Source organism: Protopterus annectens, chromosome 8.part1, assembly GCF_019279795.1.
Source record: "Protopterus annectens isolate FY-2018-M chromosome 8.part1, PAN1.0, whole genome shotgun sequence".
Classification (NCBI taxonomy): Eukaryota; Metazoa; Chordata; order Ceratodontiformes; family Protopteridae; genus Protopterus; species Protopterus annectens.
The window spans coordinates 266980245-267006072 of NC_056742.1; the positions used below are offsets into that span (position 1 = coordinate 266980245).

At 41.8% G+C, this 25828-nt stretch overlaps 1 protein-coding gene across 1 annotated transcript in view; it reads left to right on the plus strand.

Moving 5' to 3' along the window:
- VPS9D1 (VPS9 domain containing 1) overlaps positions 1–25828 on the plus strand; it is a 1026884-nt gene that overhangs the window by 604371 nt on the left and 396685 nt on the right. The window contains exons 8-9 of the mRNA XM_044081855.1: positions 18809–18896; positions 19995–20080. Coding sequence (XP_043937790.1) covers positions 18809–18896; positions 19995–20080 — 174 coding nt within the window. The remainder of the gene's footprint in view (positions 1–18808; positions 18897–19994; positions 20081–25828) is intronic.

A 25828-nucleotide genomic window follows, 5' to 3' on the forward strand; every position in this document is an offset into this window, starting at 1 on the left:
GTAAAAAAAAGTTAAATAAAAAAATAAACAGGGGTCCAGGGAATTAAATATTGTGGGAAGAAATGCCCAGGGAATTATGGCTAGGCTTGTATAGACCTAGGGCCAATAGCCTAGTACCAACTTATGAACCTATAAATATAAAAATGGTATGTAGCCTAACCAATACCATATTTTTTTTAAATTAGCTATTCCTTTGGTAAAATGGGGCTAACTTTGCTAAGTATATAAAACTGCATTGGTTAATCTTTATAACAGCAAAGGTGGCTATAACACAATTTGAAGCAAGTTGCAGCACCTACAAAACATGTAATGGATACTGCAACAAATCCAAAGACTTGAAAATCTGCAATGGTCCTCTGGTTATATGATCCACTGAGTAAATGGATGGCTTGGACTGAGTATGGTTAGTGAATTTCAGCTCTAACTATTTTTAATTCTCTTTTTGGTGCATTCCTAGGAGGGGAAGGGAGCCTAGGCTACTTGCACTGAAGCCAGTTTGCTTTATTATGAGGTTATTGTCATGTGCTTATTTTGTACTGCTATATCCACATTCTGTTTTGCTTTATACCTTACTTTTCCCATTTTTTCATTCCTTTTGGTTACCAGGATAGCAACGTAAGTTAATGTGTGCTGGTGCGGTCTGAAATAGGTGAATAAATGGATTCTACTTAGTAGGACAGACTCTGGCTCTATCTGCAGTACAAATGCTTTGATTGCTGTGGCTTTGCATGAACTTTCCTCACAATATTTGGCCTAACCTGATATGGTAATTTATCCCAAATTGCACTGTTTCTGGAGACTGCCTTCCAACGGTGATTGCTCTGCCCCAATCATACTCCATATTCTATCTCCTTATTCTTATCCCAGTTTACCACTGTTCTGTCAGTAACTTTGTTTGTACTGATCAATCATAGCAATCCTACTTCCTCTACCATATAAAACCACACCCTACCAGACTTTCAAATTCTGCCAAAGTCCAGTTTCCCCTCACTACTTCCCACTAACATTGTACAATCAGTGCTTTAGCATGGGTAACCTTAATTTTAGGTTAGATAATCCCTGTAGATGCAGCCATCAATTTATGGCAGTTGTACCCTTTTGGAGGGCTAAACTTCATGTTTTGAAGATGTACATCGTTTGATGCATTTGTTTCAAGTTAATAGGAGATGAGGACTTTAGTTTTTTGAATGTCAGTAAAACAATCTTGAAAAATGTGACCGGTTTAAATGGAAATAAGAAACTGTACAAAAGATCAGCTTGCCAAGTATTAGTATATGCATGTAGTATCCTGGAATGTGAATGGTCTTGCAGATGTAAATAAAAAGGAATGAGTATTATAGTAAGGAATGCAGAGTGCAAATAGTAATGTTCCAGGAGACCTATTTGGATGCATGTGAATTTGAGCAGATTTCAGAATGGATATTCAGCAGAATATTGTGGACAGAGGAAAAGGGGAGTAATTATACTAATTGCTAGGGGGGGCTCCAGTAGTGCTAGATGAAAAGATAAAAATGGTAGATTTGTGGTAGTAAATGGGCTATTTGCAAGAAATGAGGATTACAATGGCATGCATTTAAATTTCACAGAAAACTGCTATTATGGAGCTTAAAAAAATGTTGGGAGATGACTTTCAGTAGGGAATATTTGTAGGCGGGGACTGGAATTTGATTTGCAATGTGAGCAGATGTATCTGGGGACCTAGCAGGGACAATGAAACAAAAGGGTAGGTTTATGAAGAAATTTATAAAAATATTTGGTATGAAAGATGTGAATTCATTAGTAGGAACACTGACAGAATTTACATATTTCCCCAAGGTACAACAACTAGGCTAGACTAGATAGACATTATATTTCACAGGAATATGTGCATTTAATTGAAAGCTTCAACACTCATTCAGTATCTATTTCTGATCATGCACCAATTAAAAGTAAGATGCAAATGCAGGGTAATGAATGCTAACAGTGATGCACATTCCACAGGGTCAGAGAGGCTTTGAAACTGACCAATAGCACCATGGATTTGAACCTCAAGGGCTTGTCAGTATCCAAGAGCAGGTCAGCTTTCACAGATGTTGAGACAGATTTCAGGAGTAACTAATTCTAAGAACTGGCACTGTGAATATGCCTCTGATTTGTAGTGTCATTGGGCCTAGAAAAACCCTTTGACACACACAGGCTTAAGTTTCCCTGTACTTCAACTTACATTTTGAAAAGTGGGTTGCAGATGCCTTGACTGATCCCATGGAGTGGGGCCAAACAAGTTTTCCTTTTAAGTTAGATGGTCCCAGAGGTTTCCCATGTGACGTCAACTTGCCCCCTAATTTAGTCGGGCATAGTACAGAACTGTCTGACAACCTTCAGTCCTAAAAATAATAGAGATATATTTGTGTGTGTGTGTGTGTGGGGGGGGGGGGGTCGCATCCTGCACTCAAATGAATAAACAGTTTTAAATTCTCAGACAAGCACTATTAAGCAGAGACAAATAGTCCCCCCAGGGGTACTAAATCAAATCCCTGGAAACGAGGTTTGATTTACAGTTAGTATACATGGATTTTATCATCCATTCATTTAGTATGTACAGTAATAGTCTTGTTTAATTTTGAGTACACTGAAAGTAGGAGCCATGAGTAGTGGGTAGGTGATGTGAACTAAATTTCTGAAGGAGGTTCTTAGCCATGGAAAGCAATGCAGAGTCACAGTAAATTTTGGGGGATCTGAAGTCAACACACGGAAGCTGTTTACCCCAGCCTGTTTAAAAGAAGTTCTGTAATAGGTTAACTTAATGTGAAGATATGCTAAGACGTGAAAATTTCCAAGTCTGCCGATAACTAGAGCAGAGGGTGCAGAAATAACTATGCTCATTCGTTGAAAGGCATACGTACTGTGAAAATCTTATTCAAAGAAAAACCGGCATCACAGTAAGTTTCTTTACTAAATTGCATAGATGTGGTCGTGCTTCTGGTGCCCCCCACACCAGATCATGTGAAGATGGACCTGAATGCACTCCTAAATAAGGATATCCTCTCTGGATTCAGTCTGGAAAGGAGCCTTATGCTCTCCTTACCCTTTTTCTTGTCTACTGCAACTAGGGTATTCACAAAATGCCTAGTCCCAGTAACTGCCTATTGCAGGACCAAGAGCATTATTGCCCCTAACTTAGGTGACTGCCTGATTAAGGCAACCTGTTAAAGGCCTAGACCTGTTTCTAAACCCATCTGCTAGGTTTGAAGAGAACCTAGTTCCAGGGGCCATTACTAGACAACAACAGACCCTTCCTTCCTTCTCCATTTTTATTTTCACTGTTCCAAGTTTCTCCAGACGGTTTCAGAACAAAAACCATCTCAGCAAGAGCATTGGAGTAATAGGGGGACATGGCTTTCTGTACACTGTCCCACAAGCAAGATGAGAGCTTCAGCTGCATCTCTGGAGCACCCCCAGATGTTTTGTTTCACTGTTGCAGTCATCACCTGTGGGTTATCCCTGCTGTGGTAGCCCTTGGCCGTCCCGAATACCAGAGTCCATGTTTTTCTGTGTTTGCCGCTGTTGCTTGTTGACTGACATCAGGTTGTCTGTGCTAGGCAGCCAATGCCATTACATCAGTCTTTCTTGCCATGGAGCCTGTAGCAGAAGCAGTTCAAGTGTGCCGGTGGGTCACTACCAGAGTTCGAATTACAATTGAAAATGTATAAAGCTAAGTACCCCGTTGGGATCCCTTTTTCTTGCCTTAACCCCTTTGGAGATCCCTTTTTCTTGCATTAACCAATATCCAAAAAAGTTAACAATTATCTCGCCTGTGGAAAGCAGATCCCACACTGAGACTTCCATTCATAATGCATCACTTGTTTAGGCCCAGACTACAATGTCCCCCGTTGCTGGTTCTGTGCCCTGTTTAATGTGAGAACCATTCGTCGTAGAGCTCTTATTGTAGGCAGGTATTTTTGTCTTCTGTCCTCGCATTCCGAAATGGCATCAGTCAGCCAACATTCCATAGACATTCCGAAAAAACGTAGAGGTAAAGAGAGACAGACCACACAAGGCTAAGCCTTCTGATGACGCTACCGCTAAGCAGGTCATCAGTTTTCCAGAATTCAGTGAGGCGCTTTTGCAGTCCCTGATGCCCAATACGATATCTATGCAGGCCTCTACAGAGACCCTTTGAGTCCGTTATGCCGCAGAAATCTTCGTCTTTAGAGCCTTTGGTTGTCTCTGCCTCATTTGGGTCCGGAGCAGTGACATAGGCACCGGCTTCCGAGGAGGCCTTTCACACTACAGATTCTAGACAAAAAAACGACATCTTCTCATCCTACTACAGTTTTTCTCAGACCAATGGATACTCTTAGGCCTAGAACCCAGGCCACTCCTAGAAAATCTGCCTCTAGCCACCATCTTACTCCTGCTCCATCACCCCAAGCCCAAATGCTTAAGATGGCGGAGGATCTCATCTCCCTTATCCGGGGTAGTCAGGCCACAACTTCTAAAAGGAAACTACGCCCTTCACCTGAAATAATGACAGAGCAGTATTCTGAGGAATCTGATTTATTTAGATTTTTGAAGGGGAGCAACCTCTGCCTGCTCTATGAGGTTTCAGATAGAGGAATCAATTCCTTCCGTCTCCCCACCAGAAGACCTTTCCTTTGGGGAAACCCTTCACACCCTCAGGGAACATTTCCACTGGGAATCTCAGGACTTTCCTCAGTCTAAGAAAAGACTGTTTCTAGACCTGCCCCAGCACAGACCCTTTGTCATCCCACTCAGTCGTAGAAGTGGTGTATGGTTTTCCATGAATCCAGCTTAGCCCCTGACGCTCTTCTACCTGCTCCCAGTAAACTTGACCGGTATTGGAGTACTGGATTCTCACAAATACTTGTAAAGAAATCCTGCTGCAGACCTGGAGGTAATTACACAGGGACCTAAAGGAGCTAAGGCTAGTTCTGCAAAGAATCCTATTCCTTCTGACAAGGATTCCAGAGCTCTGGACAGATGGGGTAAAAAATAGTATACACTTCTGCAACCTTGGCTATCAGAGCACTTGACTGTCAGTTCCATATGTCAAAATATCAACAGCACACTTTGGAACCATTGAAGCAAAAAATTTCTACCTTTCCTGACTGTGCCAATTTGAAAGAGTTAGCAGATTTACTGCACTCTACTTGTCAAGTGGCCAAACACTCCTTGCACTGTGGATATGACACCCTAGAAGCCTCAAGCAGGGTAGCAGCATCAGGATCTGTCATTATGAGACATGCATGGTTGAAGGAACACCCTCTCCCTGATCATGTAAAGTCTAAATTAATTGATGCACCCTTGGATAAGGACCGCTTTTGTGGAGTAAAAGCAGAAGAGGTGCTTAAAAAGAGAGACAAAGCAAAATGTATGCAAAATGTAAAAGATTTTTCAGGTTCAACTTCCTAGGTTCAGCAGGAATTAGCACTGATCCTTTCCTGCACCTAGCACACAAGGGCAAGGTAAGCCCTGCAGGGACAGATCACCCAGGCCCCTACCCCAGGAACAGCAGAGAACCAAGCTGCCCCAGAGGCAGGGAGTTAAGCCATCCTTCTATGGAAAAACTCTCAACTCCCTCTCTCCCCCCCCCCCCCCGCCCTTTCACTCCCCAAAAGCTAGGAGGAAGGCTGTCCCTTTGCAAAGAAAATTTGCTTTCTGTAACTAAGAACCAATGGATCTTAAAGATAAATTTTCAGGGATACAAATTCCTTCATCTAATTCCCAATTCCAAGAGGGTACCCAGACTTGCCCCCAAATCAGTGGGCAATGCCATTGAAATAAGTCCAAACTCTCATATCCGAGGAGGCAGTACAACCTGTTCCCGCAGATCAAACTGGCAAAGGCTTTTATTCCAGACTATTCCTTGTTCCCAGAAAAGAGGGCACTTGGTGCCCCATCCTGGATCTATCCATTCTGAACGCCTCCCTGGTGGTCCCCAAATTCAAAATGCTAACTTTGCAGCAGCTGCTGCCTATGCTGACAGCCTGGTTAAGTGACCCTAGACCTAAAAGGTGCCTACCTCCCCATCCCTGTAGGAGAATCCTGCAGGAAATTCCTGCGCTTCAGAGCAGGCTGTGACAACACTTTCAGTTCTCTGCACTACTCTTTGGCTTATCTACTGCTCCCAGAGTATTCACAAAATGCTTAGCCCCTGCCATAGCATTTTGCAGACAGAGGAATTTACAGATTTACCCTTATCTGACCAACTGCCTCATTCAGACAGCATGCAGAGAAAAGCTGCTCCAGAACCTCCTCTGTCAGAACCCTCCTAACTTCCTTAGGGTTCGCAATCAATGAAGAAATCAAAGCAAACATCCTCCAGGAGGATCATTTTCTTGGGAGCACTGCTGGACACAGCATCCGAAATGGCCTTTCTATCCTCCGAAAAGCAGAGCTTCCCTACCCAGCTGGTTTCCAGAAGAGTAACCTCATGGTGAGGAAGTCACTGCAAGCCTTGGGTTACATGGCAGCTTGCATCCTTCTAATTCCTCTGGCCAGGATTCACATGAGAATACTTCAGTATCGAAAGAACCTTTGGTGTCAGCACTGTCCCCTGTAAGAGGACAGAGTTTCTCTGGTGGGCAGGGGCCTGTGCCAAGAACAAGGGTCTTCCCTTCATACTCCACCTTACCAGGCAGACCATCACCACCGATGCCTCAGACATTGCTTGGGGTGCTCACCTAGCAGGCAGGTGCACCCAAGGTCTTTGGGATGCCAAGCACCTTCCCTTACACATCAACCAGAAGGAAATGATGGCAGTACAAAAAGCTCTGACATCCTTCAAACCCCATCTCAGGTCAGGGGTTCTCCTTATCAAAACCGACAACACCACAGTAATGTGGTACATCAAACAGGGAGGGACCCAATCTTACCCTCTGTGCAGGCTAGCCATGAACCTCTGGCTAACTGCCTCCTCAGAGGGATTACACCTAATAGCCCAGTACCTACTGGAGATCAACACCCTGGCAGACCACTTAAGCAGAAACTTACTGGACCCCCACAAATGGCAGCTCCACAGAAAAATCTTTTTGCAAGTCACTCAGGAGTGGGGAACTCCAGAGGTGTATCTATCTGCTGCACACCTCAACCACCAGCTAAAAAATAAAAATTCTCTACCAGGGAGTATCACCACCTAACATGGAAGGTGGATGCCTTGACCTTCCCCTAGAACTCTTTGTGTACGCACCCCCCCCCACCGCCACTTATTCCCCGAGGTACTGATCAAGATAAGGGATGAGACCAAAGGCCATCCTCATTGCTCCATATTGGCCCAGACAGCATTGATGCCCCTTACTGTGCAGTCTGACATCAGCCTCCCAGGCAGCTTCCCCTGATTTCAGACCTCTTGACTCTGGTGTGGGGGGGGATGCTGCACCCAGACTTGCAGACTCTCAAAACTCTCAGCATGGCTAATACTGGCCCCTGTTAAGCAAACTGGTCCTAGACATTATCACAGAGGCCAGAAGGCCCAGCACCAGAAAAATCTTATTCAGGTAAATGGGAAAAGATTCTGCTCCTGGAGTCCATTCAGAGGGGGCAGTTCCTCACCACCTTCCATCCCTCTTATCCTGGACTATGTAGCAGAGTTACTTTAATAGTGGCCTCTTTTCTATTAAAATCCACACCTCAGCCATTTCAGCTCATTTCGATACAGACCAGCACCTGTTCTCGCATCCTTTGATAAACAATTCCTCAGAGGGGCTTCTAATATCAGACCTCCCAGAAGGCCACCCACGCCAGCCTGGGACCTGAATTTAGTTTTGGAAAAACTAACCTTACCACCCTTCGAACCTGCTGCTTCAGCAGAACTGAAATACCTCTTCTGGAAGACTGCTTTCCTAGTAGCTATCGCCTCAGCCAGAAATTTCAGAACTTCAGGCACTGATGGCCTTTGAGCCCTTCATTTTCCATACATGGTCTCCCTGAGGACTAACCCCTCCTTTATGCCCAAGGTGGTATCTAATGTGACACTCAACCAGGTCATACATCTACCCACCTTCTTCCCTAACCCTCAAAACAAGGAGGAAAGAATTCTGCACTCACTAGACGTGCACAGACAGCTCAGATACTACCCGGACCATACTAAACCCTTCAGGAAAACAGACTAATTTCTTGTCAGCTTTGCCCCAGGGGCAGAGGGGAAGCCCATTTCCAAGCAAACCATTTCCAAATGGATATCGCACTGTATCCATTTCTGCTGCAGATTACATGGGAAACCACCCCCTAAGTCTGTTCATACCCATTCCACTTCCACAGCATTCCTCAGAAGAGTTCCCACCAGGAAAATCTTGGAAGCTGACACCTGGACCTCTGTCCATACCTTTACAAAGCATTACCACCTTACCTCTTTTCTCTAAGGCTAGGACAGGGTTTTCTTACACATGCCTAGGTCTTTAACTAATCCTTCCACACCTCTCTCCTGCTTTGAGAATCCTCCCACAGGTGATGACTGCAACAGTGAAACACCAAAGAACATAGTACAGTTGTGTAGACTTGCCATAAATTTTAATGTTCTAGTGTATTCACTGTATTCACTGTTGCAGTCCTGGTTTCCCTCCCTCCTTCCCCTTTGTATCTTCTTTCCTTGGGGCAACATAAGCTTCTTATGGTGGCTTTTAGCCACCAGGACCACTTTGCCACATTTCCCTGGGCTTCTTACTGGTTTGGGCAAGAAAAACTGATGTAATGGCATCTGCCTTGCTTTATACACTGACACCAGACGTCAATCAACAAGTGACAACAGCCGATGCAGAAAAACATTGACTCTGGTGTTTGGGCTGGCCTAGGGCTACCACAGCGTAGATAACCCACAGATGATGCTACAACAGTTAATAACATTTGACCATCTACATTTATGGTAAGTGTATGCAACTGTACTTTTCTAAAGCCTCTATTTCACCCTCTTACCTTGTACAAGAAAATATGTCTCTTGACAGATTAAATCCGGTACACCTAAACTTTAGGTGTACTAGAAAATGGCCTAGAGGTTTCACTCTTGTCAGACTTCTAGCAAAGCCTGGAGCAGAGATCTGAATATTGAGTTCATGGGACAAATTTCAGCGTCTCCTTTTTAGACATGGCTGTAATTATTTATGCAGGCAAACTGCAAGCTTGTTGAAGAGCTCTGGAGTCATCCATGCCCCTTTGGATGAATTGCATACCATCTTAAGAGAACATCTTGCAGATAAGCTGAGCAGGTCACAAGTAGAATCATAAGGATGGGTGTTAAAACTGGTTGTTAGCCCACAAGGGTATCTGTCCGGCAACTTTCATACTAGAGCACTAGTTCCAGGATCTAGGACAGTTGGGTGTTTTCTTTATTGGGGGCAGGTCTTTTACCTTTCCCATCAGTATCCCAGATCCACAAAGTATTGAAGGAAAGAGGAAAAGCCAGAAATGCGGATGGCTCCCATTTTGCAAGGTTGGCTCACCTTGCCGAGTCTGGAAAGAACAGAATACTTCCTCAATGTAGGCATCAACTCAAAAGTCCGGGGTTCCTGCTGCATCCAAACCTGTGGGATTAAGAATGGCAGTTTACATCTAGCAGTCATCCCATTTGGGCACAAGTTCTCGGAGGATGTGCTAAATAAGGGAGGATAAGAAACCCAATGCAAAGAAATACTACCTAGAACACTAGAAAAATGCTTCACTTGTGCCTTGCCACAGACAAAACCCCGAACTTGGCACCAGTATCCCTGTATTTTGCCTACTTGTCATATTTTAACTGAATTATTTTGTGCCTCTCTGCAGGTACATAAATCCATGGATAAGCTGAAATAAATTTTCTTTACAGATGCCATTTAAGTGATTCCTGAAGGTTTTGCATCTTAGACACTCCACCATGTAACCACAATGGTTTCAGAACATTCTCATTACTCATTGAATCAGTAGCTCCTGTGCCTCTCTGATACATTTCTTGGAAAACTTTTGTGGTGGCTGTCATTGGGAGGATTTCAAAATTGCATGCTAATAATCAAAGAAACATAATGGAGAGCGAGAATCGGAAGGAAAAGGAGAAAATCAGCAGGAACTGAATTCCTCCAAGTCAGGGTGAGTACCTTCACATGGTAGATGCTGTTTTCACAAAATCTCAAGACTACAATGTTCTAAAAATTGTATCTTCTATAGCATATGTCGTGGAGTGTGGTAGGTTTAAAAATAGACAACTGGGTGCACAAATCCCAGGAATAGTGCCCAATCCTGGTATACACACTGGTGCCAGAACTAGAAAAAAATGGTGTAGAATCCTCAAGGTGCTGAAACATTCCCATAACGTGGTGAGGTCAGGCTCAGGGGGAGGATGGCTCCAGTGTTAGTCCACAAAAAACAGGCCAAAAAAGAGCCATAAAGATGACAGTGGCCTAATGATGGTAAGGAAGAATTTATGGAAGTCCAGAATTTCCAGATAGAAGATATTCGAAAAGACAAAAAACTGGAGAAAAGTACTTGCACAAAAGAAACTCGTGTGAAATGCAAATTCATGTTCATTAATAAAACCTATTCATGAAAACATTACATAAGACTTTGGGTCACTTGGACAAAAAAGTGACAGAGGAAGTGTGAAAAGATTTTTGAAAGGTGTAAAAAGAAATCTGGACATGGGAAAGAAAGTGACCTGATGTGGTGCAATATTTCTACAAAGGAGAAAGCAAAACTAATAAAAAATGCAGCTTCAAAGATATTTGAAGAGAAATAAAGCAGATGCCCAGATATGGAAAATGTCACAATACAAAAAGAAAACGAAGGGGGGACATATAACAGAGGGATTAGTAAGGTAGAATAAAAACTGCAGTTATGGATTGCCTATGAAGCGAAGGATTGTGTAGAAGATAAAACCTGGGGAATGTCCTAGCGTGATGGAACAATGTTTTCCCAAGCTAAGGAGAGAGAGAGAGACTGGTGGAATGGGAGGAGTCTGACTTTCCACTTGATGCCATGGAGACTTCAGTAGGAAACTTGTACAAAAGTTCAGTTGGAGTTGCATAGCAAGGAGCAGGAAATGGTGGAAACTGATGTAGGCAATGTTGTGTTGTGATGGGCTAATGTGCCTTCATATGAAGGAGCAGCAGATAACCGCTGAAGAGGATATGTAGAGGAAGATGTTTTGGAACTTTCTGTAGAATGCCTGCATGAAACAGAACAAAGAAGGTGCTCTTAATTTAGAAAAAAAAAGATTTAGGGGAGGAGTTTGATTTAATAGCTATAGGTAGACATTAAGAATAATGGAATAAATAGATTTCGGAACGTGAAGACCCAAAATGTTAGTCTGAAAATAGATGAACATAGTAATAAAAGACTAACAGAAATTCATGTGGTATAACAGAAGTAAATAGGATATATTACTGTGCAGCTAAATTAAGTCTTGCTAAAAAAAACATGGAGCAATAAGGGAAAGGAGGGGAAGAAATAAAATGCCATCATAGAAGCATTGAATAGAGGAAACCTATAAAGCAATTTAAGGAAAGTGTTGCATTGCTGTTGGGATACAAAAAAGGGAACATACTAACAAAAATACTTGGAATGATAGATGTAAAAGTAGCACACAATATCAGAAAAGACCAGGATGCATCATACACTATTGCAAATGAACTAAAGATACCAGCTCAAACAGAAAAACTACATGCAGATAAATATAAAGAAAAAGTATAAAGTAAGAAATTACTGACTCAAAAGTTTGAGAAATGGGGGAAACTAAACAATAGAAATACCACCCACCCCAAAAAAGAGCACATTTTGGAGAAATATTTGAAGAGGCTGTGTATCATAAAAATCAAAAGAAACTGGAGTTAAAATGTACACAACATGAACTGGGATGAAATAACCAAACTGAAAAAATGTAAGAGCTCTTAATTGGAAACTCCACCACCTGCGTACAGATCTAACTTCTGGCTAAAAGTTTCAACATCTTTACACAAGATTTAACCCAGAGTATGAATTATGAGCCTCATTAACCAGAAAAACTAATACTCAAGAGTGAGATTGTAAGCCATCCATAACTGTAGAGCAATAACCTCCTCCTGACAATGTACAAACTGTACTGGAATTGATGGAGATGGTTATTTTAGGGACAAAAAACTCCCATGGCAATATGACAAAAGTGTTAAGTCATATGACCTCTATACAGTCATCCCTGAGGCCTCTTGTATTCAATATGCAGATGACTCTACACTAGTATGTTCTGATACTTCCCCAGTTAATCTACTATCTACGACCCAGCACATTTTTATTACAGTAGAAAATTGGTTTTGTTTGGGTTCAAGATCAAATGACGCCCTGATAGCCAAACTACTACTCTTCCATCCAACCCATAAACCCTCTCCCATATCCTTTACCATACAATCCAACAGTGGGACTATCATCTCCCCAGACTCCTATACTAAACTATTAGGAGTTACCATAGACAAACTTAGATTCGACATGCACATTAACCATACCATCAAAACAGTAAACAAGAAACTCGGGTCATTGTACAGGATTAAAACTTTCCTAACTCCAATTGCCAAAGTGGCCATTTCCTGCTCACATCTTCTCTCTACCCTTCTCTACGCCTCTCCCATGCTTACTAACCTAAACAAATCCGACCTAAACAAACTCACATCTTGCTATAATCATATTGTCAGATTTGCAACTGGTATGCCCTATAGAACTCACCACTGCACTAACCTAAAAAACCTAGGCTGGATAGAACTACCTAACCTTCTCCAGATGAACCAACTCCTAGAAGCTTTTAAAATTCTCAAACGACCTGATAACACTCCTGCACTGAAATTTAATTCTTCCTTATTCCAATCTAAGCTGTCTTCGCTCATCAAATAGGCAACTTGTCCAAACAATCAAATCCTATTACTCTGGGGGTGAGACTCTGTTTGCCAATGTCATTGGAAAAATATGGAACTCCCTCCCCTGTAACCTTACTCTTACTACCTCCCTGGACCAATTCAAAAAGAAACTAAAACTCCATTTTAAGTCACATTGGCTTTGCCAATGCTCTAACCCAGATTAGCTCTCCTCACTTAACCTAGATCTTTTTCTCCCCATACTTATCCTAGCTTAACAACTTCACTTTTATCTTCAAAAGACCGAACACAATTTTTCCTTGTCCAATCTCTGACCATATCTGTAACCCTTAAACCACTGTTAAAGACAACCTAGGGTAGGAACCTATAACCTTAAACCAGAACATTGTATAGTATTCAAGCTCAAAGGCTGCTATTGTCCTTTAACCTAGCATGCTTTATAAAATTTGTATAGGAACGGTTGTATTTTTTGGATAGCTATAGCTAGACTGTTTTTGTTATGATATATACTGTATATCTTTCTCCTTAACTGCACTACTAAATGTAATAATATGTAATATTGAACATGTATGTAACCTTCTGATATTGTGGAGCTTTTCTCCCCGGGCCTCTGCTGAAAATGGACATGTATCCAGTCGGACGATCCCGGTCAACAAATGTAAAATAAAAATAAATAAATATGGAATAAAGTCTCATTTTTTGCTAAATAAAGCCATGATAGAGAATTGTAAAAAGGGGAAGACTCTAAGTATGGCATGGATAGATTACAAAAAAAAAAAAACGTTTGGCAGCATCCCATATTCATGAATAAAGGCGTGTTTACAGGTGTACAAGATAATCTCACATTGATCACTTGTGTTATAGGGACCATAACACACTGGCAAACCACTCTGCAGTTAAGCCAGGAGAAATTATTATCCCAGGGATACAAATTTAAAGGAGAGTATTCAAGATGATTCTGTCAGTACTGCTCTTTTGTCTTGTCCTTAACACATTAGTCTTTTTACGTAATAGACTAGGTCATGGATATAATTTGGCTCCCAGAAAACCTTGCTTTAAGTCATCCACAAAAAGTACATAAATCTTTAACTGTTTAGCTCATCAGATGAGGAGCTGAAAGCACAAAAGTGGTTCAAAACTCCTCAGATTATACAAAAGTGTCATTTGGCCTTTAAAGTATGTAAAAGCAAGGTTTAAAGATGTGCCAAAAAATCAGTCTTGGGCAAGGAATGTGATGTAAAAGAACATGAAAAGGTGGGACTGTATGAATGTTTGGGAACTGATGGATCAACAATAAAATATGAATTGCAGATGAAACTAATCCAAGCTATAAACGGATTTGTTCTTCCTGTTCAAACTTAACTTTTCAGATCAGTCACTCCAAAATTATTGGATCATTTGGACAGGCAAACAAGAACTGCTTCACACGTATCGAATGACCTGTCCATCAAGATCATACATTTCTCATTCTGAAAGCAGTATGGGCCTCCTCAAAATGGATTACATGTATAGATCTGCTGTCATCGGACTGCATTCATACCTGCTGACATCCTCCGATCCAAACATAGTGAAAGTTTTAAAACATGAGTGCATCTAAGATGACCTGAGCTTAGTTTACCAGAAGCATGGTGGTGTCTGATGGGAATGGTAAACAAACCAGAAGTAGACAAAAATCAGAGAAGTGAATGTGACAAAAAGACAATAGAAGGATCAGATGAGAAGGAAAAATATGGAAAAGTTAAGGAGAGCTGCACTGAAACTAAAAGATGAAAGGTTAATGGCAGCCCAGGATAGACTTATGTACCCCACTGAATGTGGGAGAAATGGACAAATGTAGGTTAATCTCCATCTTGCTGGGTGTGATACACTCATGGCAGAGGGCCTAATGTGCCCAACAATAATGTGGCAAGACTGTTATACTGGGGATTGTGCACACATTAATATAGAAGTAGCTGAGAAACATTGGAAACATGAACCACAAAGCATAGGGAATGAGGTGTACATTACATGGGGTCAACCATTACAAACTGTAGTAAATCCGATACAGTAGTTCATGAAATCACTGGGTGCAGCAATTTTAATGATTTAGTGCCATGTATACAGACACAAAATATCCGGATTTGCAAGCACAAATGAGAGCAATGTGGAAGAAAGATACACAGGCAGTCCCAATAGCAGTAGGACCAATGGGTGTAATACAGAATCTGCAGTCTTGCTTGGATATGGTGCCACTACATGTAACTGTGTGAATTGTAGGAGTCTTCAATTCTGTGCACATTGTAGGTGCTGCAGGGAGCACTTTTGGCTAATGGACTGAAACAATGATTTCATGAACTTTTAATTGCACCTTTACTTAGGAATGGGTCTAGTTCCATCATGTTATTACAAACCCAAAAGACATGGAGAAATTAAACAGGAGAAATTAAAACAGTAAAAATATAATTAAAAGATTGACTATTCAGAAAGGTTGCTGTGAGTTGCAAGCCTTTACATTAACACAGGCTACAAACCTGTAAGACTAAACAGAACTGTCCCAGAGCCAAGCCATTTGAATCACTGTTTTTGGCAAAATGCAATGAAATATTTTGCTCCCTTTCAATGTACATAGGCAACTTAAGATTTTACTTAGACAGGGCAAAACTGATTAAATCAGCTGCTTGTGTCATTTGCAAATGACAAGAAGGGAGAGCCTGTAAACAAGTAGAGTACAGCTAACTAATTAGCCCACTGTACATTACAGTTTTAGGACCGTGCTGTTGTCAAAGTCCATTGCACTACAACCAACCATTGTTACCACCTCTATAGCTTTCCTTCAGTCTAAAACAGGCAGTTTATGTGGCTACCTGGCTGTTCTTGCTTTCAGTAAACACTACACAAGTAGTAAATTTTGCAGCCAGATGGACTTTGCCATTCCCATCTGCTTTTTTCACCACCTTTTCAAGGTCACCCACCTTCTGATACTTGAGCTAAAGGAGTTTTTTTCAGGTATCGTGACGACAACGGCGAATGATATGATGTAATTAAGTTTTGTAGGAACTTGTCAATTCTAGATGCTAAAGTATATTTAATGTTGTAATCCTAATTGCCCACAAGCTATCCTTTCTTTTGGGTGTTGGAGTGGGTACATTAGTTTGCTAATCTCAGCCCTTGTCACAGTAGTTGCCAAGCACTTGCTTATCTGTAGAGGTGGAGCTGAGGCTTATGGTTGGGTCAGTGTGCTCTGTGGAGGACTCACCAGGTCCACTACAGCTCTGGTTCTTTTATAAAAGTCTCACTTTAGACGGGAGCAGAAAACTTGGATGGTGTCAGCTGACAGCCCTCACTGATGTGAAAGTGATATTGAGTTAGCAAAGGCCAGAAGGGGGAAGGAAGAGCTCTAGAAGTTGGGCTGGGTGAGCAACTTGCTGGCAGTGATCTCATGACTGTAACAGTGTATACATTTTACCTATAGCTGTGCACCTAACAAATGGCTTTCTTTATCTATTATCTTTAGTATGTATGAAAACACTTCCATTGCAGCTGTTTCACATGTTTTCTGATGTTTGGTAAATTCTGTTCTGTTGGAGGAGCTTAACCTTGCTTTGGTTAATGATGTCCATTTCTCTGACTGCAAGCTATCAAAACTAATAGGAATAGTAAACAATAATCCCCTCCAAAAGTAATTGCTGTCCCCTGTTTAGCTATTTCTGCAATTAATATACCCATGATATTGGAGGAAGACTGTTGTGGTCATGTTCAGTAAACAAATTAGCTTTCTACTTGGTAACATTCATGCAATACTATTTTATTAAACAAAGCTATATAACTTTTTTTTTTTTTTTTCTTGGACTACAAATACATTTTTAAATGTTCCCGTTGGCTGTGTTTCATATGCTTACTATTCAGCTGCTAGCAGCTGAATGCTTTTCTGTGTATTGGGGTTTAACATTGGAATACAGGTTTTTATCCCTTAGCTGTGCAGCAGGTTGCCCTGATGGGCTTTAGTGTGGTGGTATGTTATCTTTGAATGGAAAAGTGGGTTGAGCTGTTTAGAATGTCATGATTGTGTTGTGATGACCTGAACCTTTGTATCACTAATTATTTCAGGGGCTTGTTACCAAGAAAAACACATGACTCTCTCTTTTCTTTTTTTTTTTTAACTGATTACATACACAAGGGTTTATCTTTATTCTAGTGGGAGCTGTAACCTGGAAGACAGCCCTGTGAGTAATATGACTGCTGGATTGCAAGTTCTAAGCAGATGGTGTCTGTTCTCAACTGTTAACATCCAGAGAGGGTGCTATTCAATGTGCAGCAGTTTCCAATTTGGCACGGGCAGCTCCAGCCCAGTATAAGTAACTTTTTTGAGACACATTGGTGTGTGTAGAAAGAGGAATGTAAAGCAACACGAATTGGCCATCCTGCAGGATTTTGTCCCCATAAATAACTGGTGCCAAAATCATGGACTGAAACTAAATGCCAGAAATATGTTGTATCCCTTGGGAAGTAATCTATTCCAGGGAACTACCACATTAACAATATGCCCGTACAAGTTGAGTCAGTTATTTAGGATTTGGGTAACTTGATTTAGACAGTGACCCAACTTTTGACCAACCTATGTCCTTTGTTTCAAGGATGTCCTATATTACACAGCTTATAAACAAAGTGATTGTCTAGATCTAGGCATGTCGTTGTCCCTGTTTTGCTCAGCCCTCATTAGGCCAATTATTGAATAAAATGCCGCTTTGAATAAAATTCCACCTTTGGCATGCTTCTGTCCAGACACTTGCAAAAACTGGAGCACCCCCATAGAGACCTTACTAAAAGGATACAAAGCCTAAAAATGTCCTATGTGGACAAACCGCAAGCCCTGCCACTATAGTCTGTGTCTTACAAACTGCTAAGAGGTGACTTGTGTCTGCATACAGTGCATCCTCTGGCCCAGTACTGATGGATTTACTGCACATCAGCAAGTCAAATGGCATCAGAAAAAACTCTGGCTAGAGAACTGACACTCTTCAGTATCGACAAAATGGTTTGGTGGTACAAGCATCTGAGGATACTGCTGCTCTCGAACAGACTCCCTATCCACATAAAACAAATTCATCCCTGTCCATATTCAAACAACTTGTATCTATGTATTGGAAACAGAATTTACCCAAGGACTGCCCCTTGTACTAATTAACAGAGGCAACTCTTAAATACTTTATCGCATGCATGAGTCCTCTTAAAGTATCTGTGGTATGATACCAGTTATACTCCTATTATTGACCATGGATGTGTCAGGCTAATTTCTAACCAAATGGGATAGGTTCGTTCTAACACAAAAAAGGGAACTCTGCTAGACTTAAAAGGCCCACTGTGGCAGGTAGCCTAGTACTTGTCTTTGAACAAGTTTTAATGGTAGTCAAGAAAATTGCATTGTCTGCTCAATAACCGAGAAATGCATATTCATACTTTGGGATTACAGATGTGTCCCTAAGGAACTTCTTGCTTTAGATTTTGGGAAGGTAGTCTAGTTTTTAGTTAGGTCTGAGGAGAGTTTAATATTACTCTGCTTTGGTATCTGAATGTGAAGTCTAGGTTTAACCAGACATTCAGGTATTTATGCATCAGGTACTGGCCTGCTTGGGTGTAGGTTTGAAGAGTTTTAGTAATGGCACTTGTTTTTTCTCTGGGAGTTCTCTATTTACATGGATTTTTTAAGCATTGAATGTCTGCTGCCTGCATAAACAGTAAGCATAAATGATAACTATTGGGAAACATTTTTGCATTGAATTTTTTCAGGGTTTAAATTTTAAGAGCGTTTCTTTGATGTGTTGGAGAAAGGTAGAGAGAGACTATAACATTCTATATGGCAACACAATGAAGAAAAGTTGCTAATGAAATTACCCTCATTAGTTTGTAGACTTGCAGGTGTACATTTAAAATGGAACTTGCAAATCTTGAGTGAGCTGGGGTGCAGGATAATCTGTTTTGCGTGCTTTCTGTACATATGTCTCTATACAACTGTGTTCTCTGTTAAACAGGAGGTTTTCTAGCCGTTCCCTGCTGACTCCAGAAGAACAGGAGCAGAGCACTTTGTATGCCAGGATGTTGGAATATGAACAAGACCATGTAAGTAGATGATGATCTAGGCACTGACAAGCTGCTAAGTTTTGCAGCAGATAAGTATTTAGTAAAATTCTTTCAGTGTTGTAGTTTGTCTGCCTTCTTGATGACCTGAGAAAGCTAAACTAAAAGCTTAGATGGAGTCCACAAGATGAATTTGATGCCATGTTGTGATAATGAGATTGTTTAAAAAAAATTAGGAAGCTGGTTCTGGAAAGATACAAATGGCTGAAACAAGTTATTAAAGCTGTATAGTCAGTGGTCTGTCATGAAGCAATTGTCATAGGGAGATTTCTCCCCACTGTCACATTTCTTCAGTATGCCATAGTCTTTCTTGCAATTAGTGTTTGTCCCATGTGTGATTACCCATGCTAACTCTTCAGGAATAGACTTGTTATTCTAGGGTCAGACATTCTTTGAACTGCAAAGCTGCAGTCCGTGTCTTCAGCCTACCGAATCTGTATTCCTCAAATCCAAGCAGGAGAAACTTGAAATGCAAGAGGCCACATGGTAATTGTCTGTTTGGATTAGGTTTGAGTGACAAAAGTGGAAGAGCTACAAGGAATGCAATTGCAGGCTGATCTGAGCTGTGGGCTGAAATAACTGTCAGCTGTCCCTGATTTTTTGCTTCATATTTTTACTGTTCCCTCCTTTTTTGTCTTGTAGATCACTGATATGTTGGTCAATGCCCTACATTGTAGTTTGATGCTTTAATAGGTTTTGAATCAACATGCATTCTTCTGAATAAGCAAATTAGTAAAATTTAAAATTGTACAGGATTCTGGGTCTTTCTATATAATTCTTGAGCAAAGAAGTTTGAAGACATGACTGGCGCACATTACATAACCTCTGCCGTTTTTTCTGCAGGTCCAGATACTGCCTTTGTGAAAGGGAATTGGGGAGTTTGGATAATGTAAAGTAACTAATAGAAACTGTAGAGGAGGGCAGGGCTTGACTTGGAAAATCACAGGGGGAGGTAAACTGATACACTGGGATACTGCTTTAAATGGTGTACAATGAAGTGCTGGTGTAGTAATGATAGTCTTAAATGCTTGGTGTATATTCCCCAGTACCTCAAAGGATTGCCTTTTTTTTTTGTTGCAGGCATGGGTAAAGGACTGGAAAAATGCACTGAAGAAAAATCCAAATGACACTGCATTAGTAGGAGGCTTGATGTCTCACCTTCTCAGGTACGGTATTAGTTTACAACACTTCGAATGTCGGAACTTGCCACATCGTTTTGATTTTTTCAGTCAGGATTTTTACTCTGAACTTGCTCTTCCAAGCACATGCTTTTGTCTGAGTCACTTTATCTTTCCAGGTTGCTCCCATTTTGCTTTTGTTTTGGGGAGAAGTGTATAATCTGTGCCAGGTGGTGGAGATTACATTTCTAATTGTCAGACTTCTTGTCTTCCTGTTTGGGCATATACATTCCTGTAAGATTATTGCTTACCTTCACCTTTGAAAAGAATGAATTAATCCAGTTGGATTAAATATGCTATGCTCAAAAGTTACTTTCTCCATCTAAATCTGCAGCAGTCTAGCCTTTCAGCTTTCAGAAATTGTTGGAAACTGTTCAGTACTAGACTTTGCATTTGTTGCAGTGAGCCCTCATACCTCGCATCCGGATCTTCCTATCTACTTATTAAAGAATCTTTATTCTTGACCATGGAAGCTTAATTTTGCAGTATGGGAGGATGACTGCCTTCTCTTGAATTGGTCTTCTGTGTAACTGCGGCATTTTCATTCCCACACAACAAACTGCCTTGTATGAAACAGGGTTTGCAGAGTTGTGCATTTCCAGAGAATAGCACCCATACCTCCCAGCCTCTTGGCCCAAATAATCTGTACAAAGACCCAAAAATGGGGACCGATTTTAAATATTGCGCTCTAAGCTTAAAACTGGGTTTGTGTTAAAATGATTTTCTGAAGGATATGAAGTTTGAAACTTAAGCCATTATTTAGTGATTTCATTCCTCCGGATCATCCCAGCAATTTGCCAGGAAACCACAAATATGAGGAAAAGACCCACAACTTTGAGGCAAAAATCTGGGTAAAGACCCACAACTTTGAGGCAGAAATCTGGGTGTTTTGCAAACATCTGGACAGTTGAGGTATAACATCATTGTGCCTCCCTGGCTGAGAGGCAGTATGGTTACCCATTGCCCATAACTTGTGCTGACTTAAAGAATCCTCACCCAGCTGTTCATGGGCAGACGAATTAAGATTCAGATGGTCCTGTGAGGCTGTTATCTCAGACTTGTTTCATTACCTTGCACTTGAAATTGCATCCTGTTGATATAGAATGCAACTTGGAAGCCGTAACTGTCCTTTAAACTTATAGCTCATCTCCAAGGAGCTGTTCATATTTTGGCTTGGTCTAATCCTGACAATTATTTTTTTATTCGGGGAAGCTAGATGCCAATTCAGAAATGGCAGAATTACTTGCATTTTATTAGTTCTCAATCCTTGCATGTAATGGCAAAGACTTGGCCTTTTTGCACATTTACTGCAACGTTCATTGTACTGTTGGATTGCCATTCTTTGTTTAGAATCATCATGGCTAAAAACGGACTAGCTGGTTCTGTTCATTGACTTTTAAATAAAAATACTTGCATTGCTAATGAACTCCCTATTCAAAATTAAAATGCAGATGTTCATCGTGTTACCCTGCTGCACTCATCACACTTGGGTTATCCTGCAGTCAGGCGGTCCCGCAGTCGGCCAGAGTTCCAAAGTCTTGGTCCAGCGTCTGTTACTGTCGCTGCCTCCCTGACGTGCGCCAGGGGTATATGAGGCATCTGACGCCATTTTCTTCAGTCTTTCTTGCCGCGCGGTGCCCGAAGCAGTTCGCAAGTGCCGGTCGGCCGACACCTGAGATTTTTTTAATCTAATTTCAGTCTTCAGTAAAGCTAAGTACCCCGTTGGAATCTTTTCTTGCCTCAGTCCGATGTCAGAAAAAGTTAACAATTGCATTTCTTGTGGGAAGCAAATACCTCATAAGGACTTCCATTCTTACTGTATTCCTTGCCTAGGCCCAGACCATGACATCACAGGTTGTCTGTTTTGTGCTAGGTTTAATAAACGAACTATCAAATGCCGTTTTGACTTCGCACGACATTACTTTGGTAGGAAATTTAATTTATATCATGGCATCGGTGCAGCCGGCCGGCATGCATAAAAAACGCAAGGATAGGGACAGGCCGCCTAGAACCAAGCCAGACTCAGAGGCCTCTGCTCGGCCTGTCGCCGGTTCTCTGGTTTTCAGTGAGGCACCTACGCAGCCCCTGACTACCGCGGAAATGGAACTCTAGACAGTTTCGGATTCTCAAGCGGAGTGTACTAGGCCATCACAACCATCTTCATTAGGCCCTTCCGACACCGGAGCAGAAGGTGATCCCGGTGCAGTAGAAACGCCTTCGGTTTCAGAAGGGGTCTTCAGACAGACTACACTCCCCATTAAATCTTATGCAAAGCTAAAAACTCCATTAAAACCAAGAAAGACTGTACATCAGTCTCCTGTTCAAGGTCCCATGCCTAAGAAACAGATGCTTAAGATGGCTGAAGATTTGATTTCCCTAATCAGGGGTTCCCATCCCCCTCCTGATAAAAGGCCAAGACAAGAGGAGGACTATGCTTCCTCAAACCAGGTTTCTCTTTCCTCAGATTCTTCTGAGGAACAGGATTACTCTTCCCCCCCCCCCCCCTTATGAAGATTCTGATGCTGAAGACTCTATTCCCTTAGCATCTCCCCCTGAAGACTACTCCTTTGGGAAACTTTACATACCATGAGGGAACATTTCCACTGGGAAGGCCAGGACTACTCTGATTCTAAGAAAAGTCTCCGAGTTTATTTTACTACCCCAGCACAGACCACTTGCTATCCCTCCAGTTTTAGATGTTGTGGATGTTTACTTAGTCTAGTCTAAATCCAGACTCCCTATGTCCTGCTCCAGCCAAACCAGACAGATACTACAGAGTACCTGACACACACAAATTCCTTTATAAAAGCCCTCTGGCTGACCCAGAAACAATTTCCCAGGGTCCCAAAGGGGCTAAAGCTTCTATGGCTAAAAATCCTGTACCCTCTGAAAGGGATTTCAGAGCCCTAGATAGATGGGGAAAGAAGATATACACCTCAGCTACTCTGGCTATGAGAGCATTAAACGGTCAGTTTCACATGCTGAAATATCAGCAATTCCTAATGTCTCAATTAAAACAAAAACTGAGCACACATTCTGAACAGCCTGAATTCAAGGAAATGCAGGATCTGTTGCATGCAGCTGAACAGGTGGGCAAACATCCTTTACAATGTGGATTTGATTCCTTGGAAGCTTCCTGTAGAGCAGCTGTTACTGGGTCTGTCATACGCAGACATGCTTGGTTAAAAGAACAAACCCTACCTGATCATGTTAAAGCAAAATTATTGGATGCACCTTTACAGCAGGATGTCTTATTTGGTGTCAAAGCAGAAGAGGTTTTAAAGAAAATGGAGGATAAGGCAAAGTCTATGCAGATGGTCAATGATTTTTTACAGGTACAACCCCCTCGTTTCAGCTGAAATTGGCCAACAAAAAACTGGTCCTTTCCAGCTTCTGACAGACCACAGAGGGGCAAATACAGATGCCCAAGGGGCAGAGGTAAGTCACAAGGCCCTTACCTCGCCAATGGGGTGCCACAACCCAGAAAGGAGGTGAAGACAGGCCCCAAGCTAGCAGAAGACAAACACAATGACTCAACCCTCCAACTACCAAGCAAATCTCTCTTGGCAGCTCCCTTGGGAGGAAAATTAGCACTTGGCACATCATCACAAAAGACAAATGGGTCCTAAACATTGTCTCACAAGGATACAGATTCCACTTTCATACCTTGCCGAGGATAAAAGGAATGCCAAACCTGCCACCAAATCAATGGGCAGAGGCACAAAAACAAATTACAGCTCTCATGGACATGAGAGCCATTCAACAGGTACCTACACAGGAGCAAGGACAAGGATTTTACTCAAGACTCTTTCTAGTCCCCAGAAAGGACAAAACATGGAGATCCATTCTGGATCTTTCAATTCTGAACACCTATCTGCAAGTACCAAAATTCAAAATGCTAACACTACAGCAGCTTCTTCCCATGCTGGGCAAGCAGGTTTGGCTAGTAATGTTGGATCTCAAGGAGGCATACCTGCATGTCCCTATCGGACAAAATTGCAGAAGATACCTCCGCTTCATTGCAGGTTCAACCCATTATCAGTTCTCTGCACTGCCCTTTGGCTTATCTACTGCACCCAGGGTCTTCACAAAATGCCTCGCACCAGTAATTGCATACTGCAGACAAAGAGGAATTCAAATATACCCACACCTGGACGACTGCCTTATTCAAGCAGAAAGCAAGGACATTCTTTTAAAACATCTGGCATTTGTCAAACACCTAAGTTGCCTAGGGTACACAGTAAACGAAAAGAAATCAAAACTAGTGCCCTCACAAAACATAATATTCCTGGATGCCAGCTTGAATACAACGGCCCAGATGGCTTATCTCATGCCAGACAAGAAAAAACAGCTGACTCAATACTTCAAAATAATGGCAACAAAGACCCAACTCCCTGCAAGAAAAATTCTGCAGGCCTTGGGATTCATGGCATCTTGCATACTACTGTTACAATTTGCAAAACTGCATATGAGGAAATTACAATGGTACCTGAAAAGTGTATGGACTCAGCACAGCTACAGCTTGGAAACAATGATACCACTCATTCCCTGCCTTCTACAGGAGTTTCTATGGTGGGCACAGGCATGTCACCTCAACAAGGGTCAGCCTTTCACATTACCCACAGCCAGGCAAACTATGACAACAGATGCATCGGACTATGCCTGGGGAGCACACATGGCAGGACAGTGCATTCAGGGCAAATGGACTACAGATCAAAGGCATCTGCATATCAATCAAAAGGAAATGCTAGCAGGGTAGCAGTACAGAATGCCCTAACAGCTTTCAAGGACCTCTTACACTCAGTACAACTAATAATAAAGACGGACAATACCACAGTAATGTGGTACATCAACAAACAAGGGGGCACGCATTCCTACCCCCTATGCAGGCAAGCAATTACCTTGTGGAACACAGCACTGTCTTTCCAAGTTCAACTACAAGCACAATTCCTGCCAGGAAAGAAAAACACATTGGCAGACAACCTAAGCAGAAACATTGATCCCCACGAGTGGAAACTGGATCCACAAGTATTTGCAATGATTACTCAAAAATGGGGACGCCCAGACATAGATCTGTTTGCCAACCCCCAAAACTACCAGCTTCCAAAATTTTGTACAAGGACATTCCACCCACAAGCTTGGAAAGTGGACGCCCTCTCATTCAGTTGGAAAACATTAACAGTGTATGCCTTTCCTCCACTGCCTCTTCTAGCAAAGGTGCTGCTGAAAGTCAGATTAGAGAGACCACAAATGATGCTGGCTGGCCACGCCAGCACTGGTATCCAATCCTAAAAAACATGTCCCACGGCCCACCATGGATTTTACCACAAATTCCTCACCTGCTCACCCAGCGAGACAATCAAATTCTACACAGCCAGCTCAAGACTTTAAACCTGGCTGCATGGCAAACATCTACATTTATGGTAGGTACAAAACTGTACTTTTTGCTTTCTTTAGGGCTTTCATAGGACTATGCATCCATTAGCTAATGTTCAGCACCAAAGAGGATTGCAAAACACCAAGTATGTGTAATTGAAGCCCCGGAAATGTTGCTATGGCCTGACTGGATAGGTCAGATACCTGGAATTGAATCCCCAAAAATGTTGCTATGACCTAACTGGATAGGTCAGATATGATTTCTTATTCCTTCCATTGATTTATCCTACCACTTTGTGTGCTGGGGCAGGAAGAATTTGAATCGGATGTGGTCCCACTGAAATGTGAAATGCTTTTGGC